The following is a 23,757-nucleotide window of genomic DNA, read 5'->3' as shown; positions in this document are numbered from 1 at the left end:
TCTATTGCTTTGGTAGACTGCCCTAGGAGAACATGGCTGAGATGTATGTGAGATAATGTTTTGCCTATGTTTTCTTCTAGGAGATTTATTATGTCTTGTGTTTAAATCTTTAAGCCATTTTGAATTTATTTTTGTATATGGTGTGGGAAAATGTTCTAATTTCATTCTTTTACATGTAGCTGCCCAGTTTTCCCAGCACCACTTACTGAAGAGACTGTCTTTTCCCATTGTATATTCTTGCTTCCTTTGTTGTAGATTTATTGACCATAAGTGTGTGTGTTTATTTCTGGGCTCTGTGTTCTGTTCCCTTGATCTATGTGTCTGTTTTAATGCCAGTACCATGCTGTTTTGATACTGCAGCTTTTTTTGTATAGACTGAAGGCAGGGAGTATGATATTTCTAGTTTTGTACTTCTTTCTCAAGATTGTTTTGGCTATTTGTGGTGTTTTTTATTTCATAAAGTCTGTTATATCATGGAAGTTTGATTATTTTGAACCACAAAGAATTGTCTAAGGAAGGGCTGTTAGCTTGAATAACCTCAGCCATTTTTGGTGTTGGATGCTGACAAAAGTTGTCTGATGAAATAAGTTTCTAAAAAGATGAGGTAAAGAAATTTAGTACTGATTTAGAAATCATTCCTGGAGATTTGATGTTAAGATTGCTGGTATAAGGTATTATAAACAAACTCTCTACAGGTCACTTAAAAAGCAGTCATGATAAAAGTGACATGATGGGGAATGGGACTGGGTGGGCAGAGAACTCTCCTAATATTTTACAAATGATGCTTATGGCTCCAGATAAAATCTCCAATGGCCACGTTATTCCAAAATTTTAAATGTGCTCTATCTTACATGGAAATGGAAATGAAGCTTCTGGAAAGTTGTGTTTAATGACTCACATATCTATAGTGTAGATAAAGATCCTACTGGTGATGATGTGTATGTATTTCTTAAATAATTTATAGGGTGGGATTAAGCATATGTGTAACTTTATTAAGAAAATATAATGAATTGAGACCAACTGTCCTTGAGCAGCCATGTAGACTCGGGAGCTGAGGCCTCTCTGCAGAGCCCCGTCGCAGACACCACCAGGGTCAAGCGCTGGGATGGTGTGTGGGCTGGGCCAGAGGGAAGGCTAAGGTCAGCCTGTGGATGGGGCCAAGGTGGCCTCACTCCACATTTGTACCCCAAGCCTCCCAGTAGCCGGAGAGCCTCCCTAGAGCCCAGCTGGTGCCCCCCCTCATGAGGGCACACATAGGTGTGGCTGAGCCCGGGCGTGTGGGATGTGGGGATTGCACCCAGGAAGCAGAACCCTCAGGGCCTGTGCCAGCCTGGGTGTTCTGACAAAGCACAAGGGCCCCATGAGATGAGTGATGGGAGGTGGGGAGGAAGGAGAGAAACTTCTGGAAGGTGTGGGAACTGGGACTGGGTCTTAAATTCTGGGAAGAGGCCCTGCAGGAGTGGAGTGGACATGGGAGGGCGTGGGTCACTGAGGCCACAGGAGACCTGGCAGATTGACAGGAGGAAGGAGAGAGGGCAAGGACCCAGGAGGGTGTTTTTCCCAATTCAAAAGAGGAGCTGTCTGGATGGAGGAGAGGGCCCTGACCGCAAGGGCCCTCTGTGGGCTAACACCAGCCTGCACTGGGCCAGGCTGTTGAAGCCCCTGCACCGTTGGCAGGGTGCTCTCAGGGGCGGGGGGTGTAAACTGTGTAGGGTGCCGCCACCCATGGCCACTGAGCCGGGGGCCTTGTTGTGGGGTGGGGTAGTGAGCAGCAGGCTCCTGGGCACCAGACAGGTGACAGGGAGCTTGCAGTAGCCTCTTCCTTTTGGGCCCAAGCTGAAGTGATTGAGCTCACAGTTACAGAGATTGCCCAGGCTGTTGGGACCTGAGGACAGGTTGCTAGGGAAGTCATCTGTTCTCTGACCTTTATGCAGACAAAGGACTGGCTCAGGTGTCACAGCTGACACCTGAGGCCAGTTCCTCTTTGCAGTGTCCCCCCACACCTATTCTGACCCCCATTTCAGTGTACATGCTCCTCCTCTGGTGGGTGGGTGTCCCACGAGGAGTGCGCTAGACAGAGGTTCTAGAACGCCTGGGGGCCTTGGGCAGGCCGCCTCGCCTGCCTGCATCTTGACTTCTCCCTGTGAGATGGGCTCTCACTGAGTCTGCCTGTGCCCCTTTGCTTCTGGTCAGAGCCCCTCCTCCCAAAGGTGGGTGCCCTGGTGCATGCCCCCCAAAAGGCTGGTCTGCAGGGGGGCACGTGGAGAGGAGACCCAGGGAACGAAGGAGAGGGTGGCCTCTCGGGGGATGTGCAGGGCCACCAGGAAAAGGCACACCCAGGGTCCCTTAAGTTGTCAGGGGGTCACTGCAAGGAATGTGAGAGGAATCAGGTGGGAGTCCTGACTTCAGAGTCAGGCTGCAGGAGCTGGAAAGGTCATCCAGGATAGACTGGAGCTCCCGTGCTTCCGTCATCTTTTGCTGCCCTGAAAACGGGCACCCATTTCCTTTGATTGGCGAGCTCTGTCCTACGGAGATTCACCTCCTCTGCGTTTTTGCTTCTGTCTTCCTGCCCGTTCCAGTCAGCTGTTCTCCCTTCTTCTCTCTGAACTTTGGCTTCTGCTGCTTTTCAGCCTCTGCTCCCACCACCAACTGCCTCCCTCTTTCTCTGTCTCACACTCAGACGGCAGAGGCCAGACCGTCTGCAGCTATCAGCACTGTCAGTGTCGTGAAAGGCAAAGAGAGTTTCCAGATTAAAGGAGACGAGAGAGATGTGACAACTAAGTGGAATCTGTGATCCTGGGCTGGAGGAAGACAGTGCTCCAAAGAACAGTACTGACAAGCTGGCATATGGATGGGAGAGCAGAGAATTACTGTCAGGTTAACCCCCCTCATTTGTTTACTTGCTGCTGTTATGCAAGATAAGGACCTTTGTTCTTGGCAAAAACACACTAAAGTATTAAGGGGTAAAGGGCATGATTTATGCATTCTATTCTCAAATGGTTCAAAAAAAAATATGTTTTAAAGGAGGTCCACAATGACTGACTTCTTGCCAAATTCCAAAGAGACAGTTAAGAGGGGAGGAGAATGAGTAAGAGGGTAAGCGAGCAGTGACGGTCACCGCCAGTCTGGGGAGCCTCTGCCTCGGGTGCCCAGGTCACCTCATAGGCTGTGGGCCAGTCCACAGAGGAGGAACTTGGTTCTGAATCTGTGGTCCAGTCAGCTGGTGGGCAGTGGGGTCATGGCCCAGCGCAGAGCTCCCACGGTGACCTCTTCTTGTTTCTGGGCTGCCTGGCATCTCTAAAACTTGCTTGCTTCTCGGAGGACTTTGCAGCTTCTTGAGTGATCTCTGTTTAAGGAACCTCCTCTCCAGCTGCAGAAGGGGCGAGGGTGGCAGGCAGCATTGAACATCAGTCATTTCTCCACTGGAAGCGTGGGCCTCCAGTTGTGGGGTGCAGCTGCCAGCAGAGGGGGAGGGCTTCTGGACCTCTGTCTGCCCCTGTGACACTTGCACAGAGGACTCCTGGTGATACACATGTCCATGTACCCCAGAAGACGAGTCATCCTGCCTCCGTGATGGGCACATCCTGCCTCTCTCCCACCGGCCGGTGAGCTGGTGCCGGCTCCGTGGGTGAGGACCTAGGTTCTCAGGCCTTGCCATATCCCAGGCTGTGAGTGGAGGCACCAGGATCTCATCACCTTTCAGGGAGACAAAACCCACTTCTTAGGATGTTGATGACCAAACGAGCAACATAGGAGAATTTACAAGTAAGTTAAGAGCCTTATACATAACATAGTGCAGGGAGAATGTTAGCATTGTCACTGTCATCAAGAGAAGAGGCAGGACAGAGCCCCTATGAGTGCACCATAAGGTGACGATAATGGGGGAAGGGGTAGGTGCTCAAGGGAGCGTGAGTTCCTCCAGAGGGACCTGCCTTGGACCCATTGCCCGGGAGGGCAAGGCTTGAGGGGATGATGGACTGAAGCAGGGCCTCAGAAGGGGCCTGGTTACTGCTCACCCAGAACTCTAGCTGCTCAAGCAGCCGTATTTTGTGTCCTGAGGCCTGTGCCCTCTGGTCACAGCTGACTGCTTAGTGACCTGTGGAAAAACGAATGTGACCAAGGGGATCCTCTCATCTAAAACTCTAAACTAAGATGCGCAGAGGAGGGTTGCTGTGGCGCTACTGTAGGTGGAAGATCAGGGTGTGTGTGGGCTGAACGTAGTCCTATGGGAGCCTCTCTGAGTGAGCAAAGTCAGCCGGCAGGGAGAGGAGGATGGAGCAGGTGGAGCACAGACATCATCACACACGTATCTTGTTATCGCGCGGTTACCACGGGCCAGGCACTGTTCCAGGCTCTTTCCATGTCTTTTGCAATCATTACAATCCACAAAGTGGGTACTATTCTAGGATTATTCTTACTTGACAGACAAGGAGACAGGCACAGAGAGGTTAAGTGACTTGCTCAAGGGCACAGGGCCAGCCAGTGATAGAGCTGGGCCTTTGAGCTCAGGCAGGGTGCTGATTCCATCAGCAAAGTCAATGGACGGCTGCTTTGGCCCCAGTTCCTGCCCTAGGGGTCCAGGGAACTTCCCCTTGTCTCTTTCCTGGAGTTACCTCCAGTGGGTCTCTGCTTTTTGCAACTGAAAGAGGTTGGTGAAGAGTCAAAGGAATCTCTGGCAGCGGATAGCAGGATATTTTTGTGTTAGGACCTCACTAGCCTCTAGAATCCTTTGAGTCAGCACCACGTGGGTTGGTCTCACAGGTCCTTGTGTGTGAGGCTCGCTGACTGGGGTTTGTCATTAAGAGCTGGTGGCACGGGCTGGGGGAGGTTTGTTCGGCTGGATGCATCCCAATCAAGGCCAAGAAATACTTGCATGGTGATGACATCTGAGTGCTTGGGTGAGGGGTGTGAATGCAACAATGAGTACTTTGGTAACAGAAAGGAGTCTGGGTGGTGGTGGCAGCTGAAATTCCACTCATACTTGTGCCTGCAGATAAACACTATCAATACAGAAGGGCCGTGGGCTGGAGGTCCACGGGGGTGACAGTGCAACCCCGAGTCTTATCCCCAAACCCCAGCCCTCATTCTGGTGCAATGCATTGGACATGGAGCTGGCCCCCTCCCTCTCCAGTGAGGGCTTGTGCTGTGTGTGAATAAGGGGTCTGCAGATGGGGAACTGGAGGTCAGGAAACGCTTGGGTCTCCACCACTGCTTCACTTTCCAACATCTGACCAACCTGAGGTCAGCTCAGCTCAGCAAAGCCCTCCTCAGGAACAGAAGGCCTCCCCCGCCTCCCTCCATGCACATTCCCTCTGTCCTCTTCCCTGTAGGATGAGCTGTTCTAGACCCTTCTCCCAGGCTGGCAGACAAGTGACACCACAATAGCCTAAAGGACCTTTAATTCTCACACGAGGGGGCCGTGAGCTGGGCGTGAGGGTGTGTGACCAGTAATCTGATATTGTTAAATCACTAAAGACTGTGTGTTTTCTAAAAAACGGTATCACTGTGAAAGAGAAGCGGGGCACCCAACAGCCCCAAGAAGGGCCCTTCCTCACGAGGACAGCAGAATTGTCACCGAGACTAGGGCTGGGGGGTCGGGGTGGAGAAGGCCAGGGTGCTGAGTGGGCAGCTCTGTCCAGGCCAGCCTTCAGGACAAACGTCTTCCAAGTGGGTGGGTGCAGCCTCGGGGCACGTGAAGAAGCGCGTCTTCTAACACGTCCAGTATGTCACACATACTTATGCGGCATAACTTAGGAGTGTTGGCACGGACTTCTCAGAGCTGGTGGCTAATCTGGACGTGATCTTCCCCCTGGGGGAAGATGTGCCACTGGCAGTGCCCTTGGAGGGGCTCTCCTGTTCAGATGACAGGTCTGGCCCGGCCTCTTCCGGCAATGCTCTGAAGGCCCACCTGAGGGGAAGAAGGCAGGCCAGAATGAGGCCCGCTTCAGCTGGCCCTGCCTGGACCCCTCTGCCTCCTCCCACCCACCTCCAGGCTTGAGCCATGTCACCCAAAGCCTCACCACAATCTCCCCAGTGGGTGTCCCCTCCCCTCTGTGTACCCCCACCCCCGCCTTCACCACCTCCCAGGCCTCTCTCCTCCAGCAATACTGCCTCCTCTCCAAGGCTCAGCCAAGGCTTGTTCCAGGGGTAACTGTTAGATAAATGAACACACTGCTTCACACAAACCTACTTTCCCTTCAAGGGTCTCTTTATTCAAGACCTTTGTTTCGAGCTGTGAGAAACCTTCAGAGGCTTCCTCTATGGAATGCTTCAAGTCAAAATGCATTTGTTGCCTTTTCCTATTACCAAGGACTGACTACTAACATCTTTGGCCATCCCAAGGTAAACCAACAGCACTTGCTTTTTCTTATTTAGTTTTTTCTAATAGAATTCCAGAAAAAATATATCTCTATTATATATATATTTATACACACACATACACATACAGGGATCCTTCAACCAGGAGGTGAAGGAGCTGCTGTCCTTGCAATGTCCCTCAGCCAGGAGGGGAAGGCCAGGAGGTGCAGGCTCCCGCTGGAGGCACTGGGGCTGTGCAGTGCTGAGCCAGTGCTGGGAGCAGGTGGGTCTCCAATGGCCCCTCCCCTCCGAGGAACAAATGGGGCTCTGACAAACCAGGGCAGCCCTCGCCCGACCTTTCCCCACACCTTCAAATGAGAGATGTACCAAATGGAGCTTTAAAACTAAAACCCAGAGTGCAGATAAAAAAGGACTTCCCTGATAGGCCCGTGGGGGCTGACTTCCTCGGGAGAATTCTGAGAGCATCGTGCAGCAAGGCTAGGGGAGCCAGCAGGGGAGACACCCCCCCCCCCAGCACCCCTGCAGAGAAGGCTGTCAGTACACAAAGGCCTGCTCAACCAGAGGGGCCAGGCTTCGCTCCTCCTTGGGTCTCTAATCACAGTCCCCATTTGGCCCCAGACAGAGGGAAGCCAATTGCCAGAGTGGTAGTCGGTGCTTGTGTCACCTAAGAAAGCCTGAGGTGAAAACAGGTTGTGGGTGGAGATGTATGAAGGCCAATCTTACAGACTGCCCATCTCCACATGATAACGCCCCGTGGGATCGGCATTGTACCCATTTCCCCGAAAAGTAAGGCTTCTAGGAATGAGGTGTTGATGCAAAGCATTAGAAAGGCTGGGTTGGTCCAGCAGCCATGCTTGGATCCTGAGTCCTGGGGGCTAAGGCCTAGGGCCGCAGGAGGCTGCTGGGTGGGGCACGTCTCCAGGGAGATGCGGGTGGGCAGAACTGAAAGCTTAGGGTTGAGCTCAGTGCCCCTGGCCAGACACCAGAGGCCCCAAAGGCACTTGGCAACAGAGGGGAAGAACAGAGTGGGGCCCAACTGGCCTCAACACACAAAGAGGGGCAATGCTAGCTGGGAGGCCACGTGGCCCCAAACCTGGGAGAGGACCCAGAGGTCTGCCCTCTCTTCTCACTTGCCAGCAGATTCTTCAAGCCAGGACTGCCCTGGACCTGACCTGAGAGTAAGGTGTGAGACGAGGGCCAGGGGGCTCCCCAAGACAGAGGCCTGGGGCAGGGGGTGAAGAACAGCTGTGAGACTCCTCCACCAGTGCTCTTGGGGAACAAGTCCAGTCACCATGACTCTAAGTTACTTAGGGTTCAGGCAGACTGTCTCCTGAGGGGCTGAGGCAGGAACCCAGGAGAACCCTCTCGGCCCTGCCCAAGGGCCGCTCATGGGAGAGCAGAGAGCTGAGGTTCTAGACTAAAGCTTGTGCAAAGCCAGGAAATCCAGGGTCTGGGAAGTTGAAGGAGAGTGACAGGTACAGTACAGGGGCTTCTAGGTGGAGGGGTGGGGGTCGAGAGGGGCTCAGAGGCTTACTGCACATTTAGATGAGCCACAGATACACTGGGGAGGCCATGTGGCCTCCCAGCTACTTCCTTGCTCACAAATACCATGATGCTTGTCTGAGTCCCAAGGAACAAGGGATTTGTTTTTGATGCAAACCTGGTCCACCCAGCTCCAGCTGAGCAGCTCCTAGACCCAGCTGGCCCTGGAGGGAAGCAGGGGCGGGGTGGGGGAGGCGAGGAGAACTAGGGCTGCAGCCTGTAGAAGTGTTCCCTAGAGATGTATTTCCCTGAGGCCCTGCACCTCCCCAGACCCACGCTCCTTGCTGCCTGTCTGTCCACCCATGCTGGGCAGCTCCCTCCCTCCCTCTTTCCCAGCCACTGCCGAGCAGGGTTAGAGCTCTCTGGGGATGATGGAGAAGGGAAGCACTGGGCTGCTGGCCTCCAGCTCGAGGGCAGTGAGGAAGCAGTCGACGGCGGCCTCGCTCTGGCCCTCGGCCTGCAGCACCTCGCCCAGGCCCTGCCACGCCTCATGGCAGGTGCTCTGCCTCTCCACGGCGTCCCGCAGCACCTTCTGGGCCAGACTCTTATGGCCCAGCCGACTCAGCATCAGACCCTGGGGAGCAAACACAGGGTGGGGTGAGTGAGGGTTGTCTGGGGACAGGGGCATCCTCGCCATTGGGGAAACAGGCCAGAGAAGGTCCTACATCTCAAGCTTTGGAAGGAACAAGTGACCATGCCCTTGACCCATGCAAATCCCACCTGTGTCCATCCCAGCCTTGCTTCTAGCCCAGCATCCTGGGTCACCCACTGGGGGAGCTCTGGCCCCAAGGGATGAGCCTTCCAGTCAGCAGACCTGGCGTTGGGTCGCTCCATTAACACCTGGGCAGGTCACCGGTCTCTGGCCCTCACTTTCCTCAGCTGCAAATGGCAAAGACCGCCATGCCCACCTCTAGGGTTAAGTTCACATGAGTCAGTATGTGCAAAGCCTCTGAACGGTGTCTGGCATGCATGAGCTCAAGTTGACGGGCCTGTCACCCCACGCCCTTGTGCTGCACTGTGGCACTGTCCTCCCCCGCGACGAGTGAGACTGAGGAGTGGATGCTACTGGCTTGGGACTCTCCAAACGGAGGGAGGACCGCAAGCTTGTGGGGGTTGGATGGGCAGCTCTGGTGCCCGCATCAGTGGCTGGGCTTCCTGGGACCTAAAGCTCACCGCAGCCTGGACAGGCAGGTCAGAGTCGCAGGAGGAGAGTGAGATGGCCGGGGACCAGGGGTGGATGCTGGGCGAAAGGGGGGCCCCTGGGAGGGGTCAGGGCTGCCCAGGAAGCTTGGCCCTGATGTTTGGCTTCAACAACCAGAGAGACAGAGGAAGTGACAGGAATTGTCACAAAAAGGGTGGGAAGTGAAACTGGCACTCTGTCCTCTCTACATCCTCATCCACCTACACTGGGAAGGGTGTGGGGAGGCAGGGGGACAGGGTGGTGATCAGAGGGAGAGGCGAGGACCCCCTTTTGGCCTCCAGTCCTAGAAAGGCTGCTTTGCACTGTTGCATCTGTGTTCCAGCCCTCAAAGGTGGCACAGGATGGCAGCACAGGGGGCCATCCTCTTGCTCAAAGATACGAGGTAAAGTCTGAACATCACCAACTTCCTGGACAGGCAGGGGCCAAGACTGGGGTGGGGAGCTGCCATCTATGTGCCTGGAGCCTTGGGTGCCCACCCACTGACGACCGTGTACATTTTTAGCTGGAACATTTTCCTCCTCACCGCACTCCGCAGAGCTAGGCCTTTTGTTGCTATGGAGACCCCACCAGGGAAGATGCATACGCCTGACTTCATAGTCCTCTGAGGGCCTGGAACACGACCAATTAGGCAAGAGGGAGAGATGGCACTCAGGAAGCCCTAAGAAAGCCCCCCCCGCCCCTCTGGAGGCACTGGATGGCCCTCGGGTGGCCAGGAATCAAGAAAGGCAGGGGAGCTCTTCATCCCAGGGTGAAGCTGTCCCCAGAGAACCACAGGGATGGATGGGGGAGAACAGGAGAAGCAGGGGCTGGGTGGAGCCTCAGGCAGGGTCCCTGGCTCTGGCCAGCTAGGAGCAGTGCTGACTCAGGGCTGCTCAGGACCAGAGGGCAGTCAGTGCCCAGTCTGGCCAGCAGGGCTCCAGGCCAAGTTGCTCTGCCCACATGGCCTGGGAGCTGGACCCTGAGCAATTCATGATGGAACAGGGCCCGCAGGGAGGAGGGTAAGAAGGCGAGACAACAAGCCGCCAGACACCAAAATTAAGCACCAAAAATGGAAGGTTTGAGCCCTTAGTGCTGCCCATGGCGGAGCAACAGGACAGATGGGAAGGCGGCCCAGGGCGGGGGCGGGGCTGCAGTGGCTTTTACATACCACTTTGGCTCTAGTGAACTTCTACCTGAGATCTTGTTTGGAAAGAGGGCTACTCTTTTCAATGAGTTTGAAAATCCCTGATCTCAAGACATATGGAGGTGTGTGGGGAGGAGCCAGGTATGTCGGTGGCTGAACAGGGTGTGTGTGTGTGTGTGTGTGTATGTTGGTCTTCCTCTGTTTAGTAGGTTTGCGGCAGGCTCCTCTGCGTGTTGTGGGTAGAGGAAGACCGGCCCGGGTTAGAATCCCAGCTCTGCCACTGACAGGGCTGTGACATGAGAAAGTGGCCTATTTTCTCTGAGCTGCTACTTCCTTATCTGTAAACTGGGGAATAGAACAGCCCTTCCTCGTAGGTTAGCATGAGGATTCTGCAAGGATGAATTTGCAGTTGTGTAGCGGGACGCATGGTGGGCAGACAGCACATGGAGGCGACCCCAGGAAGAGCACAGGGTCCTGGGTTGGGGAGGAGTGGGCAGAAGAGCTGATTTCGCTGGAGGGCAAGGCTTCCGCTGGGGGAAGAGTAGGGGCTGGGGTGGGGTTGGATCACGTTCCCCACACCCTGGGGTGCTGACCTGAGAGCCTGAAAGGAGACACCGGGGTCAGGCTGGGGCCTGGAGGCCCAGGGCCTGTAACAGGATCTGCTGCCACCTGCCCGAGACACCAGCCCATTCAGTTCATGTTTGGTAGCAACTTGGAGCTGTTTGCTGCCTGACAACTGGGTGGGGCCCCGCCCCAGGAAGATGCACCGTCTCACCTGCTCTGCCCCTGGCCCGGCCCTGTGCCTGCAGCTCCCCAACCCCAGCTGCCCCAAGGAGATGGTGGGAACACAGAACCCGTATCTCAAAGTCCATGCTGACCCCTCCCTACTCTGCACCCACGTAGAGAGAGGAGACCAGACCCACTGAGTGACTCTCAGCTTCTGACACCTGACCTGGGAGACGCCACAGCCGTGCAGTCCCACGGGGATTAGAACGAAGTGCAAGTTGCTTATGAAGTATCGTGGCTATAATGGGGCCGGGGTGACTACAGCTGCTCAGGAAGGAGCGGGGCTATGGGGAAAGCCCCCAGAAATTCCCAACATCATCCACTCCCTGTTCCCTCCCTTCCTGGAGCTCAGGGAGAAGTGAGCCTCTGGCCCCCTCTCACCTGCCTGGTACCCTGCTGCCCCAGGAAGCCTTCCCTGGTGGACTGCACCTTCTGCCCACACCAGCACCTTGAGATTGTGCTTCATTACTGAGGGTTCTCTAACGCCATCCCTGCCCCATTTCTCCTAGACTGAGGGACCCTAGCTCCTGCCTGCTTCACTAGTCCCCACAGGATAGCAGGGTGGGGGGTTCCTAGATGCAAAATCAGGCACAGCAGGGGTGTTTCCATGTACTGAGTGACCTGCCACAAAGGCAGGCAGCCTGAGGGGCCTCACACTCGCTGGGGTCTGGTCTCTGGTTTGTATGGAGACCCTGAGGGAAACCCCTCCCTGTTAGGAACCCAGGTTCTCTGCAGAAGTACAGGTGGGGTCAGGGGCTGCAGCCTAGGATGGGGATGAAGGGGCAGAAGGGTCCTGCCTGCCTTTTTCTGAATTACCACTGCATACCATCTCACTAAATCTGTGCTGGACACTGTCCCCCTGAGGAGAGGGGTAGCAGGAGGGTCCTAGCTTTTTCTTCTTCAGTGGGGAGGGCTGCCCTGGGAAGCAGCCAGCCCGTAGTGCTAGGCCAGCTGCAGCCCAGGCTGAGAGCTCCCTCCCCACCCCTCCCCTCAAGTATTTATAGAAGTTATTTTGGGAATTTTCTTTCTATGCTCAAGGCGCATTCCTGGGATTCTGTAACAGCCTTTCCAGCTGGGAAGCTGGGAATCAGCTAGGGGGCTGCTGTCGCCTCCCGGTCCCTGGAGCCCCCTGCTTGGGGACTGAGGGGCCACCTCTGAGGCTGCGCCAAGGAAGGCTGCCTCCCTTCACCCACCCAGGGCACCGACACACCCTGCAGCGAGGCCCACATTGCCGCCAAGCTGAGGCTCTCTCCCCGCACCAGGGATTCTCCCAGGTGTGTCAGCCTCAACCTGTCCAACCAGACTGGGAATAAGGAATCTCTCCAGGATGAGAACTTAGCCCACACATCGCCACATCCATTCTGGAGCTGGGGCAGCCCCAAGGCCACAGGCTGGTCCTATTTCCCTGTGGGGGTGGGGACAGCTCCTTCCAGATACCCCCAGTATCTGGCTCACAGCTCCCCCCAAGAGCTCCCCTCAGCTCTCATAGGAAGAGGCCCCTGCTGAGAGAGCCCAGGCTAGGTGGGGGTCTTCTGGGGTAGCAGGGTGGCTATGCTTCTCATGTGGCAAGAACTCACGCCGGCCTTCCTCCTCCTGGGGCCTCCACGGGTGAGTGCTGGAAAACACCAGTGGACCTGCCGGCTGGGGGTGGTGTGTGTCTTCAGAGGCCCACAGCCAGGCTCAGGGACAAGCACAGGCTGGGTGAGAGGGTGAGTCACAGCCTGGAGGGGCTCCCTTGCCAGCCCCACCTCTAGGCAGGGAGCTGGACCTTTCCTGCTCCAGCCTTCTAGCATGGGTTTCAGGCTCTGGGCCATCTGGGGGCTCTGCTCACCCTGGAGCATGGCCAGGCCCATGGGGCCAGGAGGCTGCAGCGAGGCCTCTAGACTGTGGGTTCTGGAAGTGAACACCCTGGGACTGGGCAATGAGACGGGGCCCCCTGGGAGATGCTCCCCTTTGAGCGGAGGCAGAGGGTATACTGGCCTTCTGCACAAGAGGAAAGGGCTGGACTCTGCTGCAGCCTCCAGACATGAGTCTATTCGACCCCTGACTCTCGGGCTAAATGAAGCCACCAGTGCTGAACTATGGCTCTAACCTGAGTCTGTGACACTGACAGCTTCCTATCCACTTCATTAGAGTTTCAGGACTCCACTGCCAGCCTAAAGTTCACCTAGAATCCTGGGTCAGAGGCAGGGGGACCCACCTCTACCCTCATGAGCCTGGGATGTGGGCTCAGGGTAGGTGCTGGGGTTGTGCCAGCCGGGGAATGAGGCGGGCTGGGGAGGGGCCTCTGGACAGTGAGGCCCACGCTGACAGGATGCCTGGGCAACCTCCCCCCTCAACCCGGTGACCCTCCACTTTCCCATCAGGGGATGCAGACCTCAGGCAGGACTAGGGATGGACAAGGAAGAGAGAACTTACCATGTAACCACCACACCAAGACATTCCTATTGAATTTTCCTGCCAAACAAGCAATATTCTGCCCCGACTAGAGGTGGTGGGGCAGGCACAGACCCCACTGATGAGAGGCTGTGTGTGGACACAGCTTCTTCACACACTTACATAGCACAGTGCAAGACCCCCCTGTTCGCTCAGGCTGTCTCTGAGCCCCTACCCCAGCTCAGGAAGTCAACAAGTGGGGAGCAGCCTGGAGCAGGTGGAGGTCCTGGAACCAGAGACCTGGCTGTTCTCTGTACTATCCAGTGTCAGGGAACATCCAGAAGGCCGGGCACTGAGTTTCACATCTCAGATGCTCTTCAAGTCAGGAAGCAAAGGATGAACCAGCCTAACTCAACTACCAGCCAGAATGCAGGACCATCCGGGGCCTTGCCAGGGCCTGGCCATCCCTGCCCCTCCTCTCTAGCAGCCTCTGGGCCCAGCACACCCCTTTAGCTGCAGAGTCTCACCCCACGTACGAGATGGCAAGAGTGGGTCTCAGATCCCCCTCAACCGAGACTCGAGCCCACTGGGCTGGCTGCCCTCACTCTCGGCTCGGGGCAGCCTGGCCTCACACTGCACACTCTTCTCCCATCCACAGGCCAGCTGGAGCTGAGGTCCTGTACCTCGGCACCAGGCCAGAGTCGCAGGTGGGCCCAGAGAGAATGGAGTGGTCTGGGCCTTTGCTCTGAGCTTCCACTTGCCTCTGCACACCAAGAGTGTCTGAACCTAGCCTGGGTGCCACACTTCAAAATGAAAAATGTAGGGGGAAGGTATAGCTCAGTGGTAGAGTGCATGCTTAGCATGCATGAGGTCCTGAGTTTAATCCCCAGTACCTCCATAAAGAAATAAATAAGAAAACCTAACTACTTCCCCCCAAAACAAAGTGCAAAAAAAACCACTTCAAAATGAAAAATGTCCAAGTCACCCCAGCCCCTGGGCCATTCGCTTACAAAATTCTTAAACCTCATTCTAACCAGAGCCCTAGGTGCTTGGCATCACGATTCCTATTTTACAGACGAGGACACTGAGGTTCTGAGAGGTTGACGAACGTGGCCAGGGTTAAACAGTGAGTACAGGCAAAGCAGGACCCAAGTCCAGGTCAGTCAGACTCGAAGGCTGTGCTCCAACCTCCAGGCACGAGCCAGCTCTGACACTGGGGGCTTAAAAACCCTCCCAGCAAACCAGTGCCAAAGGCGACCCCAAAGGCAGCTGAGGTCCCCGGTCCCTGCTCAGCACCCCCTTCCTGCTTTCTCAGCACCGTGCAGGCACCATAGGCCACCCAACAGCACAAGGAGATTTGGGCCCATGACCCTCGCCCAACAGCAGTGAGGTCAAGCTGCCCGGTCAAAGGTAGGGCTCAGGCTACCCACCACCACGTCTGCTACTCAAATGATACCCAAAATACCTAATGTTGGTTTATCTTTTCACAACTCCCAGCTCATCTGAGCCCTAAGATTACCCCTTAAGGTCACAAAGGCCTGAATTACTATCCCCATTTGATAAAAGAGAAACTGACCAGCGAAGGGAAGTAATCTCCAAGTGCCCCCACAACTCAAGGGCTGGTTGTCTGTCTCAGGTGAGTCACCTCTCCAGTCTGTCCCACTCTCCAGGATTGGGGATGGGGCCAGTCAGGGAAGCAGGGTGGGGGAAGCTCTGTGCAGCCAGAGTTCACGTCTTGGACCTTAAGAGAGCAGAGCCTTCTGGTTGGATTCCGGGAGCAAAAGGCTCTACCCAGAACCTCAGGGCTGGATGGGGCAGAGCCCTGTCCAAGCTGGGGAGGGAGAGTGAGGGTAGTGGGAAGCCTCTGGGGACTGGAGTGGCATGCCCCAGTCTGGAGAGAGGGAGGCAAGAGGCTCTGGAGCCATCTGCGGGTGGCCATACCTTTGATCCCCAAACCCACTTAGCAACAGCTACTCTGTGAGCAAGGAAAGATTACAAGGGAATAGTTCATCGCCAGCTCTCATCAGAGAGCAATGGATGACAGAAACACTGTCTTTCCAGGGGCATCTGGAGAGAGACTAGGCCGGATCACATGGCCAGGACTGCTTTAGGAATCACATCCATGGGAACCACATCACAGGAGCCTAAGCTCACGCAAGGCAGTACCCCCACTGCTGCCTGAGAAGGAAAGCATTCTGGGGAGACTGGGCAGTAGGAGCCCGGAGTTCTGTCTCAAGAAGAAAGCATGACCAGGGGCAGGGGCCAGTGAGAAGCAGGGAAGCCTGGCCAGAGAGGGGTCAGGAAACTTTACCCCCAGCATCTGTCCTTGGGAGAGGAGGGTGGGGTGCCACCCACAGACACAGGTGCAAGGACATAGCCACACCTGCCTACTCCTGGCTGAGGCTTTCAAGCTGTCACTTGCAGTGAGACAGGCTGCACCAAAGCACCCACCCTCCCAACTCAGCCCAGCAGAGAGCAGGGAGAGTGAGTCAGTCATGGCCAGGGCTAGTGTGATCCTCCCACCATCAAGGTCAGGTGACCTCAAAGGAACCCCTTCTTGGGAGGGCTCTCAGTGACTTGACTCCATCAGTCAATCCTGGGCTCCTTGCCTTCCCCAGGCAAACCTGGTCCCTTGGAGGTCCCTTCTCAGCCAAGCTGCTGGAGCCGCCTCAGAAAAGCACTGTCACCTGAGGGCCAACTCCTCTGCTGATCTTGGGAAGGACCCTGCTTCCTTTCTCAGGTTTCCTCGGGGGCAGGCAGGCAAAGTTCAGGTTTCTCCTTCTTAACTAGATTCTTCTACCAGAAAACTAAGTTCTTAACACCTAGGCTGAGTGAGTATGGTTTCCACCTACCTGGAGACTGAGCTGGCAGAGACCATCAGGCCCTGCTCCTGGGTTTTCACTGGGCATTTCCATTGGCAGAGAACATGCCTTTTTCTTTCCACTTCTGGCAGTCTCCTGAAGCCACCTGGCCATGCCTGAGCCTGAGCCTGATGGAGGAGGCAGCCTGCGAGACCAGAGCTTGACAGCACAGAATCCTCTTGGAGGGACCCTGCTGCATGCACAGTGGGGCCTCTTTGCTGGCACAGCACTGCTAAGGAGGTGTCTCTTTCCTGCCTAAGCTGAGCCCAGGGTGGAGCCGGAACCTATGTCCCCCTACACCGAGGGCCAGGAGGGCAGCAGGACAGGGAGAGCAGAAAACATACTTCTGAGCCAAAGTTCATGTTCCTGGATGCCTGAACCAGGGTCCTGAAAGCAACAGCCTTCCCTCCCAGAGGCTCTTCTCAGCTGGTCTCTAAATCTCCTGTCCCATCTCCTGTACACAGCCACAGAGAGGCCCTAAGGCCAGCCTCCTGGTATCTGACCATCCCACCCTGAGAAATGCAGGGCAGAAAGTGGCACCCACCCAGCTGAGTCTAGCTCTGCCCTCCTCTCCCCAGACCTCAGAGAGCGGGACTCAGCCAGCATATCAGAGGGCTCACTGAGGGACCCAGAGCTCTTCCAGCCCAGGCTTTGGGTGGCCATGCATCCCCTTCTCCTTGTACCTATCAGAGGCTGATGTCCTCACAGAGCCACAGGGTGTGATAAGACCAGGATGTCCTCCCTGGGAACCTACCTTGGCAATGACTCTAAGGTGGGGAGGGGTACCGGTTCACCTCCATATTCCTTGCTCTGGATAATTCTTCAAGGATGCACCAACCTCTGGAGTTCACAAAGCTGAGACAACTGCTATGTCTCTCTCTCTGATTCTCTACTATTTTTACAATGAATCCCTTACAGAAGTGCAAGCTTAGACCGATGGGTAGAGTAGCTCCCATCACGTAGTACCACAATGAAAAAGATCCTAAAGTCCCATCTGTGATCGGTGGGCAAAAGTGCTGATTAGTGATGCCTGTCACTGGTGAGGGACTGAAGCATGGGGCATGGTAGCGCACGTGCTGTGTTTTGCTTTCTCTGACACTGCACTGCAGGCTTTTAGAAGCACTTTCACGTGCATCACCTCACTTGATTAGAACAGTGCTGGTCTAGGAATACAGAGAGTATTATTCATTTACAAACGGAGACATCAGAAGCATGAAAGTCAAGCATATCTTTTCCTACATCACCCAAGTGAATTAGGGCCAGGGCCATGGTTAGATCCCAGATGTCCTGAATCTAAGGCCAGTACAGGGAAGACACGTAGATCAGGGAACGCTGGAGATCAGCACGCCAAAGTGTTTGCCTGTCTTTGGGAAGAGTGCTTAGTAAATCTTCCCCAGGCCTGCAGTGTGCTATTCTTTATGCATACGTGTGGGATGCTGGCAAGAAGAGAGGGTGAGAAGGGGCTGGACTGCCCACGTTGGAGCCGACTGGCCCCTCTGGTTGCTTGTCACTTTAACAGTGGGCAGTCCTTGCTCCAATTGCATCAAATCAGCAAGGCACCCCGGGAAGAGAAAAGGGACCACTTCAGAAACAACTGTAGGGAGCCACTCTGGACAGCTATTCAGTTACCATGGAAACCCACCCTTGGAAACTGCTTCAGTTTCAAGAAAATACCTACAAACAATAAGCATAAATGAAAAACGGTACACTGCTGCTTCAAAATTGTACTCGTTATTGGATTTGGTCAGGTTTTCAGCACTGAGACGGCAGGCTCAAGTCCACGAGCATGGCAGGAAGCTGCCGTCTGCCTGGCTGCAGGCCTGAGGACAGAGCCCACATCCTCCCCACCAGCTCCCTAATCAAGTTTCTGGATGTGACCTCCCGGGAGGCATTTATCAGAGGAGCTAATATCTGAAATGCAGGAGGAAGGAGGATGAGGCTTGCAAAAACCAAACATTTGCTAAGCAGACTGGAAGGCAATGGGAGCCACGTGGAGGGGAACCTGGGCCGAGGTGTGATGCCACTGAGCGGGCTTCCTCTCCCTGACTCTGACCACTCGCTCACGTGGGCCTGAGCCAGAAATCCTTTAAGAAGTTGGGCAGTGAGAATAAGGGCTGAAAAGGGAATCTCTGTTCTGGCCTGTTTTTAATGACTTTCAGGGTTAGCAGGGACCTTGTAAAGATGACCTGGTCGAGCTCCTCTCCCACGTGATATTTACATTCTTTGGGCGACATCCTCACCAGGTGATTCCTGAGTTTGTGCCTGGACTATGCTATGAGTTCAACCATTTTTCCTGATAACTGAGTTGACGTCCAACTCTTCTTAGCTTCTACTCCTAAACAAATCAGACCCCTTTCAACAACGACAACCCTTCAGCTGTCTGAGCCATTGTCCGGATGCTTCTGTGTTCTCCATATGGCAGACATCAGTGATGCCCTCGTGACAGTTCTCCTCAAAGAGCTCCCACAGTGGGACATCTGATGTGGAACCCAGACCGCAACAGGAGAGGACTGTGTCGCTAACTGTGGGCTCCTAAATGATACCTCAAAAATCACTGTGCGAATGCAGGCCTGTACGCTTTGAGATCATTACACCTATCCTGGTATCTCCTCTCTGAAAGCAGCTAAAGAAGGCAAAGAAAAACCTGGGGTCTGCTATACCACCTGTCAGAGAGGTGTTCCCTGGACCAGAGAATGCCCACTGCACAGGGAAGTAAAACTGAGGTTCCGAGAAGGGGATGACTTGCCCATGATCACCCAGGAAGAGAATGGCAAAGCCAAGACCAGAGCACCAATATCCTGCCCCCAGCCTCCAAACCTTCCCACAGGAGAGTCATTGAGCCCTGGGCACCCAACTCCTGGGCTCCACGTCCTAGGATTAGGGGCTGCCAGCCCCTATTGGCACCCTCGGAGCCATTCTCAAAGGGTGCTCAAGTTGGGCCTGACATGACAGCCTGTTCCAGGATACCACCTGAATCCCACAAGGAGGCATGGAGCTCCTCTGAAATGGGGGAGGCAGCCCAGTGACTAGAGAGGGCCTGGAGGCCTCCCCAAAAAAGGCATTTTGGTATTTGTCTAGCGTTTCCAGGGCAAGGATCTGATGTGTAACAGTGACAACCTCTAGGGCTAGACGGCCTTACAGAAACACAGCAAAAGGTAACAGCCAATCCTCCTAGATTTTTTCGTCAACGCAGACAGTCTCTGAAGGGGAACGGTCTGCTTCTATAAGAAAGATAGTAGAGCAGGGAGGAAGCCACTCCCCCAAGACACCAGGGAACAGTGGCTGCAGGGCATTTGAGGGGGTGCGGGGCTGACTCACCAGGCTGTGCATGATGCGCACGCCATCGGGGTTCACCGTGAGCGCCTCCTTGTACAGCTGCTTGGCCTCCTCCAAGCTGCCCTTCATCTCAGCCAGCCGGCCCCGCATGTAGAGTACCGAGTGCGAGGTGGGGAAGAGGCCTGCCGCCTCCTGGATGCAGAAGCCCGCTTCCTTGAGGTGTTGCTGCTCAATGAACAGCTCGGCTGCAAGACCAGAAAGGCAGGGGAGGTGGTGGGAGAAGTCAGAGGCAGTGGCCCCCTCCCACGAACAACCTCCAGCCCCCAGAGTTCAGGAACTGGTCTTGGGTGATGGAAACCATCCCACTGAGTCATAGCCCAGGATGGGCTTGCTCTGGGGTGAGGTCTGAGAAACCAAGCGATAGTTTCAGAGCGCACGCTCTGTGTCAGGCCCTTTGCTACGTGCTCCACACAGACCATCTCAGCCAACACTCACAAAACCCCACAGAGCAAGCACTTCTATCACCCGCTTCAGAGAGGAGGAAACTGGCACAGAGAGGATAAGGAACTCGCCTAAGGCCACGGGGAGAGGCAGTGACGGAGCCAGGTTTGCACTGGGCTGTCTGACTTCAGAGCCTGGCCGTGGGGACATGGGTGGGGTGGGGGGGTCCTCCTGCGGCTAAGCATTTACTCAGGTGACTGACTTTTTTCCAGTGTCCCATCACTCCACTTGTTCACCATGTGTCTGGGGACAGCGAACTGGACACAGACGTGGTTCTCCAGGGAGGGCGGCAGACCAAACAGCTAACTCCACCCGCGTGATCAGGAAGAGGGGAGCCAGGTGATGCTGCCAGGGACAGGTGGGGGGATGAGGAGGAAGGAGGCCCAGGGGGTGCGTGCGAATGGGCAGGGTGGGGTTCACACCAAGGAGTGCTGGTAACAACTACAAAACCGCCTGCACTTACCGGAAGCATCTTCTCTCATTTATTCCACATGTGTCTGGGAGGGAAGCAGGTACCCTCATGCACCCCAGGCTAACACACCAGGCTGAGAGAGGGAGGCCCTCACCCTAGTCCTGCAGTGGAAGGGGCTCCCCAGCAGCTCCTAGCCTCTCTCCAAACCCTGGACTGTCTGCTGCATGTAGGAGAACAGGGGACGCACACGCTTTCCTCCAACAGGCAGGAAAGATTTGCCCCACAACCAGTTTGCCTTCCTCCCCTAATCAGTACAACATGCGGCAGTTTCTCCAACCCTGGGCCAGCCCACACAAACACACATTCAAACCCACGCCACACAGGTACCCACCTGCCGTAGGCACCTTCAGAAACGCGGCTCCTCGAGGGGCCATGCAGCCCACCCAGCCCTCAGCTTGGCTGCCCCTTCTGGGGCTGGTGTACCACACAGGTGGGAGGGGGCACAAAGGGCGAGCAGAGCCTGGCTGGTGACTTTGCCAAGAGCTGAGGTTCCACTAGTTCAGATTAGGTCTGGGGTAGAGCGTGGATAACAGACTTCCCAAAGGAAGCGCCCAGAAAGAGGTGGAGAACCCAGGCAGCCCATCTTGTTCCAACAAGAAGCAGGGAGGAGACCTCAGGAAGGCCCCGACTATAGCACACAGCACTGGGGTACTCGGCGCAGACATTACCTAAGGTCCACTGTGTAAGCAAAGTAGCTCACCACATTCTAAAATACTGCCGACGGCTTTCTGAGACGGGCACTCTCTACTGGAGATGAGAACCGGGGAGAATCAGAGAATTAACTGAACACAGAGGAGCCAGGCTCCCATGATAAGGTGAAAGAGAGAAAACACAGGCTCTTGTCCTCGGAGACAGCCTGAAATGGAGACTCCGAAGGCGGAAAGTTCAGGAAGGCCAGGCCAGGAGGGGTGGGCTCTGAACCCAGGGCCTTGCAAGGAAGGTGGGGTCAGGGGTTTGGCTGTCTCAGCCTGAGCTCTCTCTGCTCCGCTGTTATGCCCCCTTCTAGAGCTGCCACCTGGGGCTCCCAGCAGGCTGTCTTCATACCTGAGTGCACCATGTCCAGCTGCTGAGTACTGTGTGCCTGGCCCCCCCTGGAGAGGGAGAAAGATCAGAGGTGGGGGAGTGGAGCAGCTGAGCCATCAAACCACTGGAGGGACCCAGGGCAGTGGAATGACAAGTGCCAGCTCTGAGTGTTCCGTGCACCCAGGTGGGGGTCAGGTCAGCTGTGCTGGTGTAGTCAGGGAAGTCTTCCTGGGGGAAGTGGCATTTGAGCTGGGGCCTGAAGGCATAGAGGCACTTGGACTTGCAGAGAGAAGGGAGGTTGTGCCGACCCAGAGGGCTGGGCCCCACGGTGGCAGAACTTTCAGGGTCCTGGAGGAGAAGGCAGAAGCCGAAAGAAGGAAGTGTGTGGTGTGTGTTGGGGGTGGGGAGGCCTGTCCTGCACCAGCCCCGTGGCAGCTTCCTCCATCGCCAGGAGCTCAGCTCAGAGGCAAGGCTGTCCACTCCCCTAGACCTTGCCCCAGCAGGCCCGCCTCAGGCCTGGCCCACTGGCCCACCGGCCCACCAGGTCCTGGCACAGCTCATTAAGCTGTTTACAACTTGCTGCCCTCTCTCCCAAGCCCCATCTCTGGAGGCTGTCCCTGGTCCCTCCCTTGGGAACTTCTCAGAGTGCCTTCACGTCAATAGATTTCAATTACAGGGATCTCCAGCCCCCACCTTCCTCAGGGCCCTGGGCCCTGTCCTGGCCACACACCAGAGAACATGCCTGAAAAATAGGTAGGGCTGCTTTGCTCTGATGGACTTCATTACCAGTTAGGCAGGAAACCAGATGACACAGAACAGAGCCAGAGAAGTGAGGTCTCCCGAGGTCTCCTGGCCACCTTGCAGACAGCCCCTGGCAGGCCCAGCCTCCAGAATGGGGCCCCTAACCTGCACACAGCCTCACACATCTGGGAGGGCTGCAATGCACCCCTTCTTCCTAGCCTTAGCGTCCCTGAACAGTTGTTTTACCAAACATGGTGCTCCCCAGACAGCTGGCCTGGGCTGCAGCAGGAGCGGCGTGGCACTGTGCCCGCCCACTGCCCAACCCTCCACCTCCCAGCCCTGGCTGCCAGGGCCCGGAGGTGCCCACACCCATCCCGGACTCCCTTGGCCAGGGCTAGAGGAGCAATCACTGTTACTGGATTTTCCTTGAATTCTCATGGTCGAGTCCTCACTCCAGCAAACAGGGGCTTTGTGGCCCTCAGTGGCAGAGGCCCCCTCTGATCCCCAGTTCCTTCCCTCTCCTTCCTTTCTGATTTCCCACTTCTCTTGTCTTCTGCTCTGCTTGCTCCCGACCTCCTCTCTGGTCTCTCTCGGTTTTTCTCTTTCTTCCCTCCATCTCCACCCGCCCCCTCCATGCTTTCTCTCAGCAGGCTCCAAATGGAAAACATCTGTTCCCTGGAGCTTTGCAACAGTCTCTCTTATTATTTTTTTCTGAGGCATCCTGATCTAACCCTGCACCCAGAGCTGGCTCTATCCTTTCTGCCAACCTTGCCAATGCTGAGCCCTCTTTACAGGGAGGAGGTCCTTGATCGGCTCATCCTGGGCTGAGGAGCAAGGTGAGGGAGGGCCCAGGCCACACCAATAGCCTCTTGGGAGCCTCCCCAGGTGAGCTGTGCTTCCTAGAAGCCCTGAAACCCCAGAAAGGAGGGGGTCACCCAAGCTAAAAGGACAGAAGCCCCTCAGGACAGGAGAGGTTAGGCCTTCAAAAGAATCCATCTTGAGCCCCTAAACTTTCCCCTAAAGAAAACAGCACTTGCCCATGGAACAAACCCTCAGGACATAAGGAGGCCCAGAATAAAGAAGGAAGGGTGGAGGAGGGCGGGGGAGGAATGACAGAGGGGTGGGGTGGGGTGGGGTGGAGTGGAAGGGAGAATGACCAGGAGAGAAACACAGAGAATCCAAAGGTCTGAAGGGACTTTTTGGCTTGCTCTGAGAGCCTCCACCCCTGGGACCCAACCGGAGCACTGTTTGCTTCAGGCCACATGGGCATCAAGGCTGTAGGGGCCTGGGCTCCAAATTTCCTGTCCTGGGAGTGAGGAGGGGGTGACAGGCAGAGAGCAGGGAAGCAGGGAAAGCAGGAGCAAGGGAGGTGAGGACGTGGGAAGCAGGCACAGAAGGCCAGAGGGAGAAGGGCGGGGGGCCGGGAGAGAAGGGAGGAAGATAACGGAAGAAATGAGGAGGAATGAGGGAAATCCATTAAGTCAGAGGAGCACGTGGGACCCAGGGTCAGACATAACTTCTGCCTTGACTATAATCT

At 55.6% G+C, this 23,757-nt stretch overlaps 1 protein-coding gene across 3 annotated transcripts in view; it reads right to left on the bottom strand.

Annotated features, from left to right (window-relative positions):
• Positions 1–6,185: 6,185 nt before the first annotated feature.
• TTC7A (tetratricopeptide repeat domain 7A) overlaps positions 6,186–23,757 on the bottom strand; it is a 116,838-nt gene continuing 99,266 nt past the window's right edge. The window contains exons 19-20 of one of the 3 annotated variants that reach the window (XM_006185772.3): positions 19,526–19,728; positions 6,186–8,434 (exon numbers count right to left, since the gene is read on the bottom strand). In XM_006185772.3, coding sequence (XP_006185834.1) covers positions 8,213–8,434; positions 19,526–19,728 — 425 coding nt within the window. In that variant the 3' untranslated portion in view covers positions 6,186–8,212. The remainder of the gene's footprint in view (positions 8,435–19,525; positions 19,729–23,757) is intronic. The other 2 variants (XM_032497443.1, XM_032497442.1) reach the window with 2 other exon arrangements.

The sequence above is a fragment of the Camelus ferus genome, chromosome 15 (genome assembly GCF_009834535.1).
Source record: "Camelus ferus isolate YT-003-E chromosome 15, BCGSAC_Cfer_1.0, whole genome shotgun sequence".
Lineage (NCBI taxonomy): Eukaryota > Metazoa > Chordata > Mammalia > Artiodactyla > Camelidae > Camelus > Camelus ferus.
The sequence above is the reverse complement of the archived record's forward strand: the minus strand, read 5'-3'. Positions and strand labels throughout refer to the sequence as shown.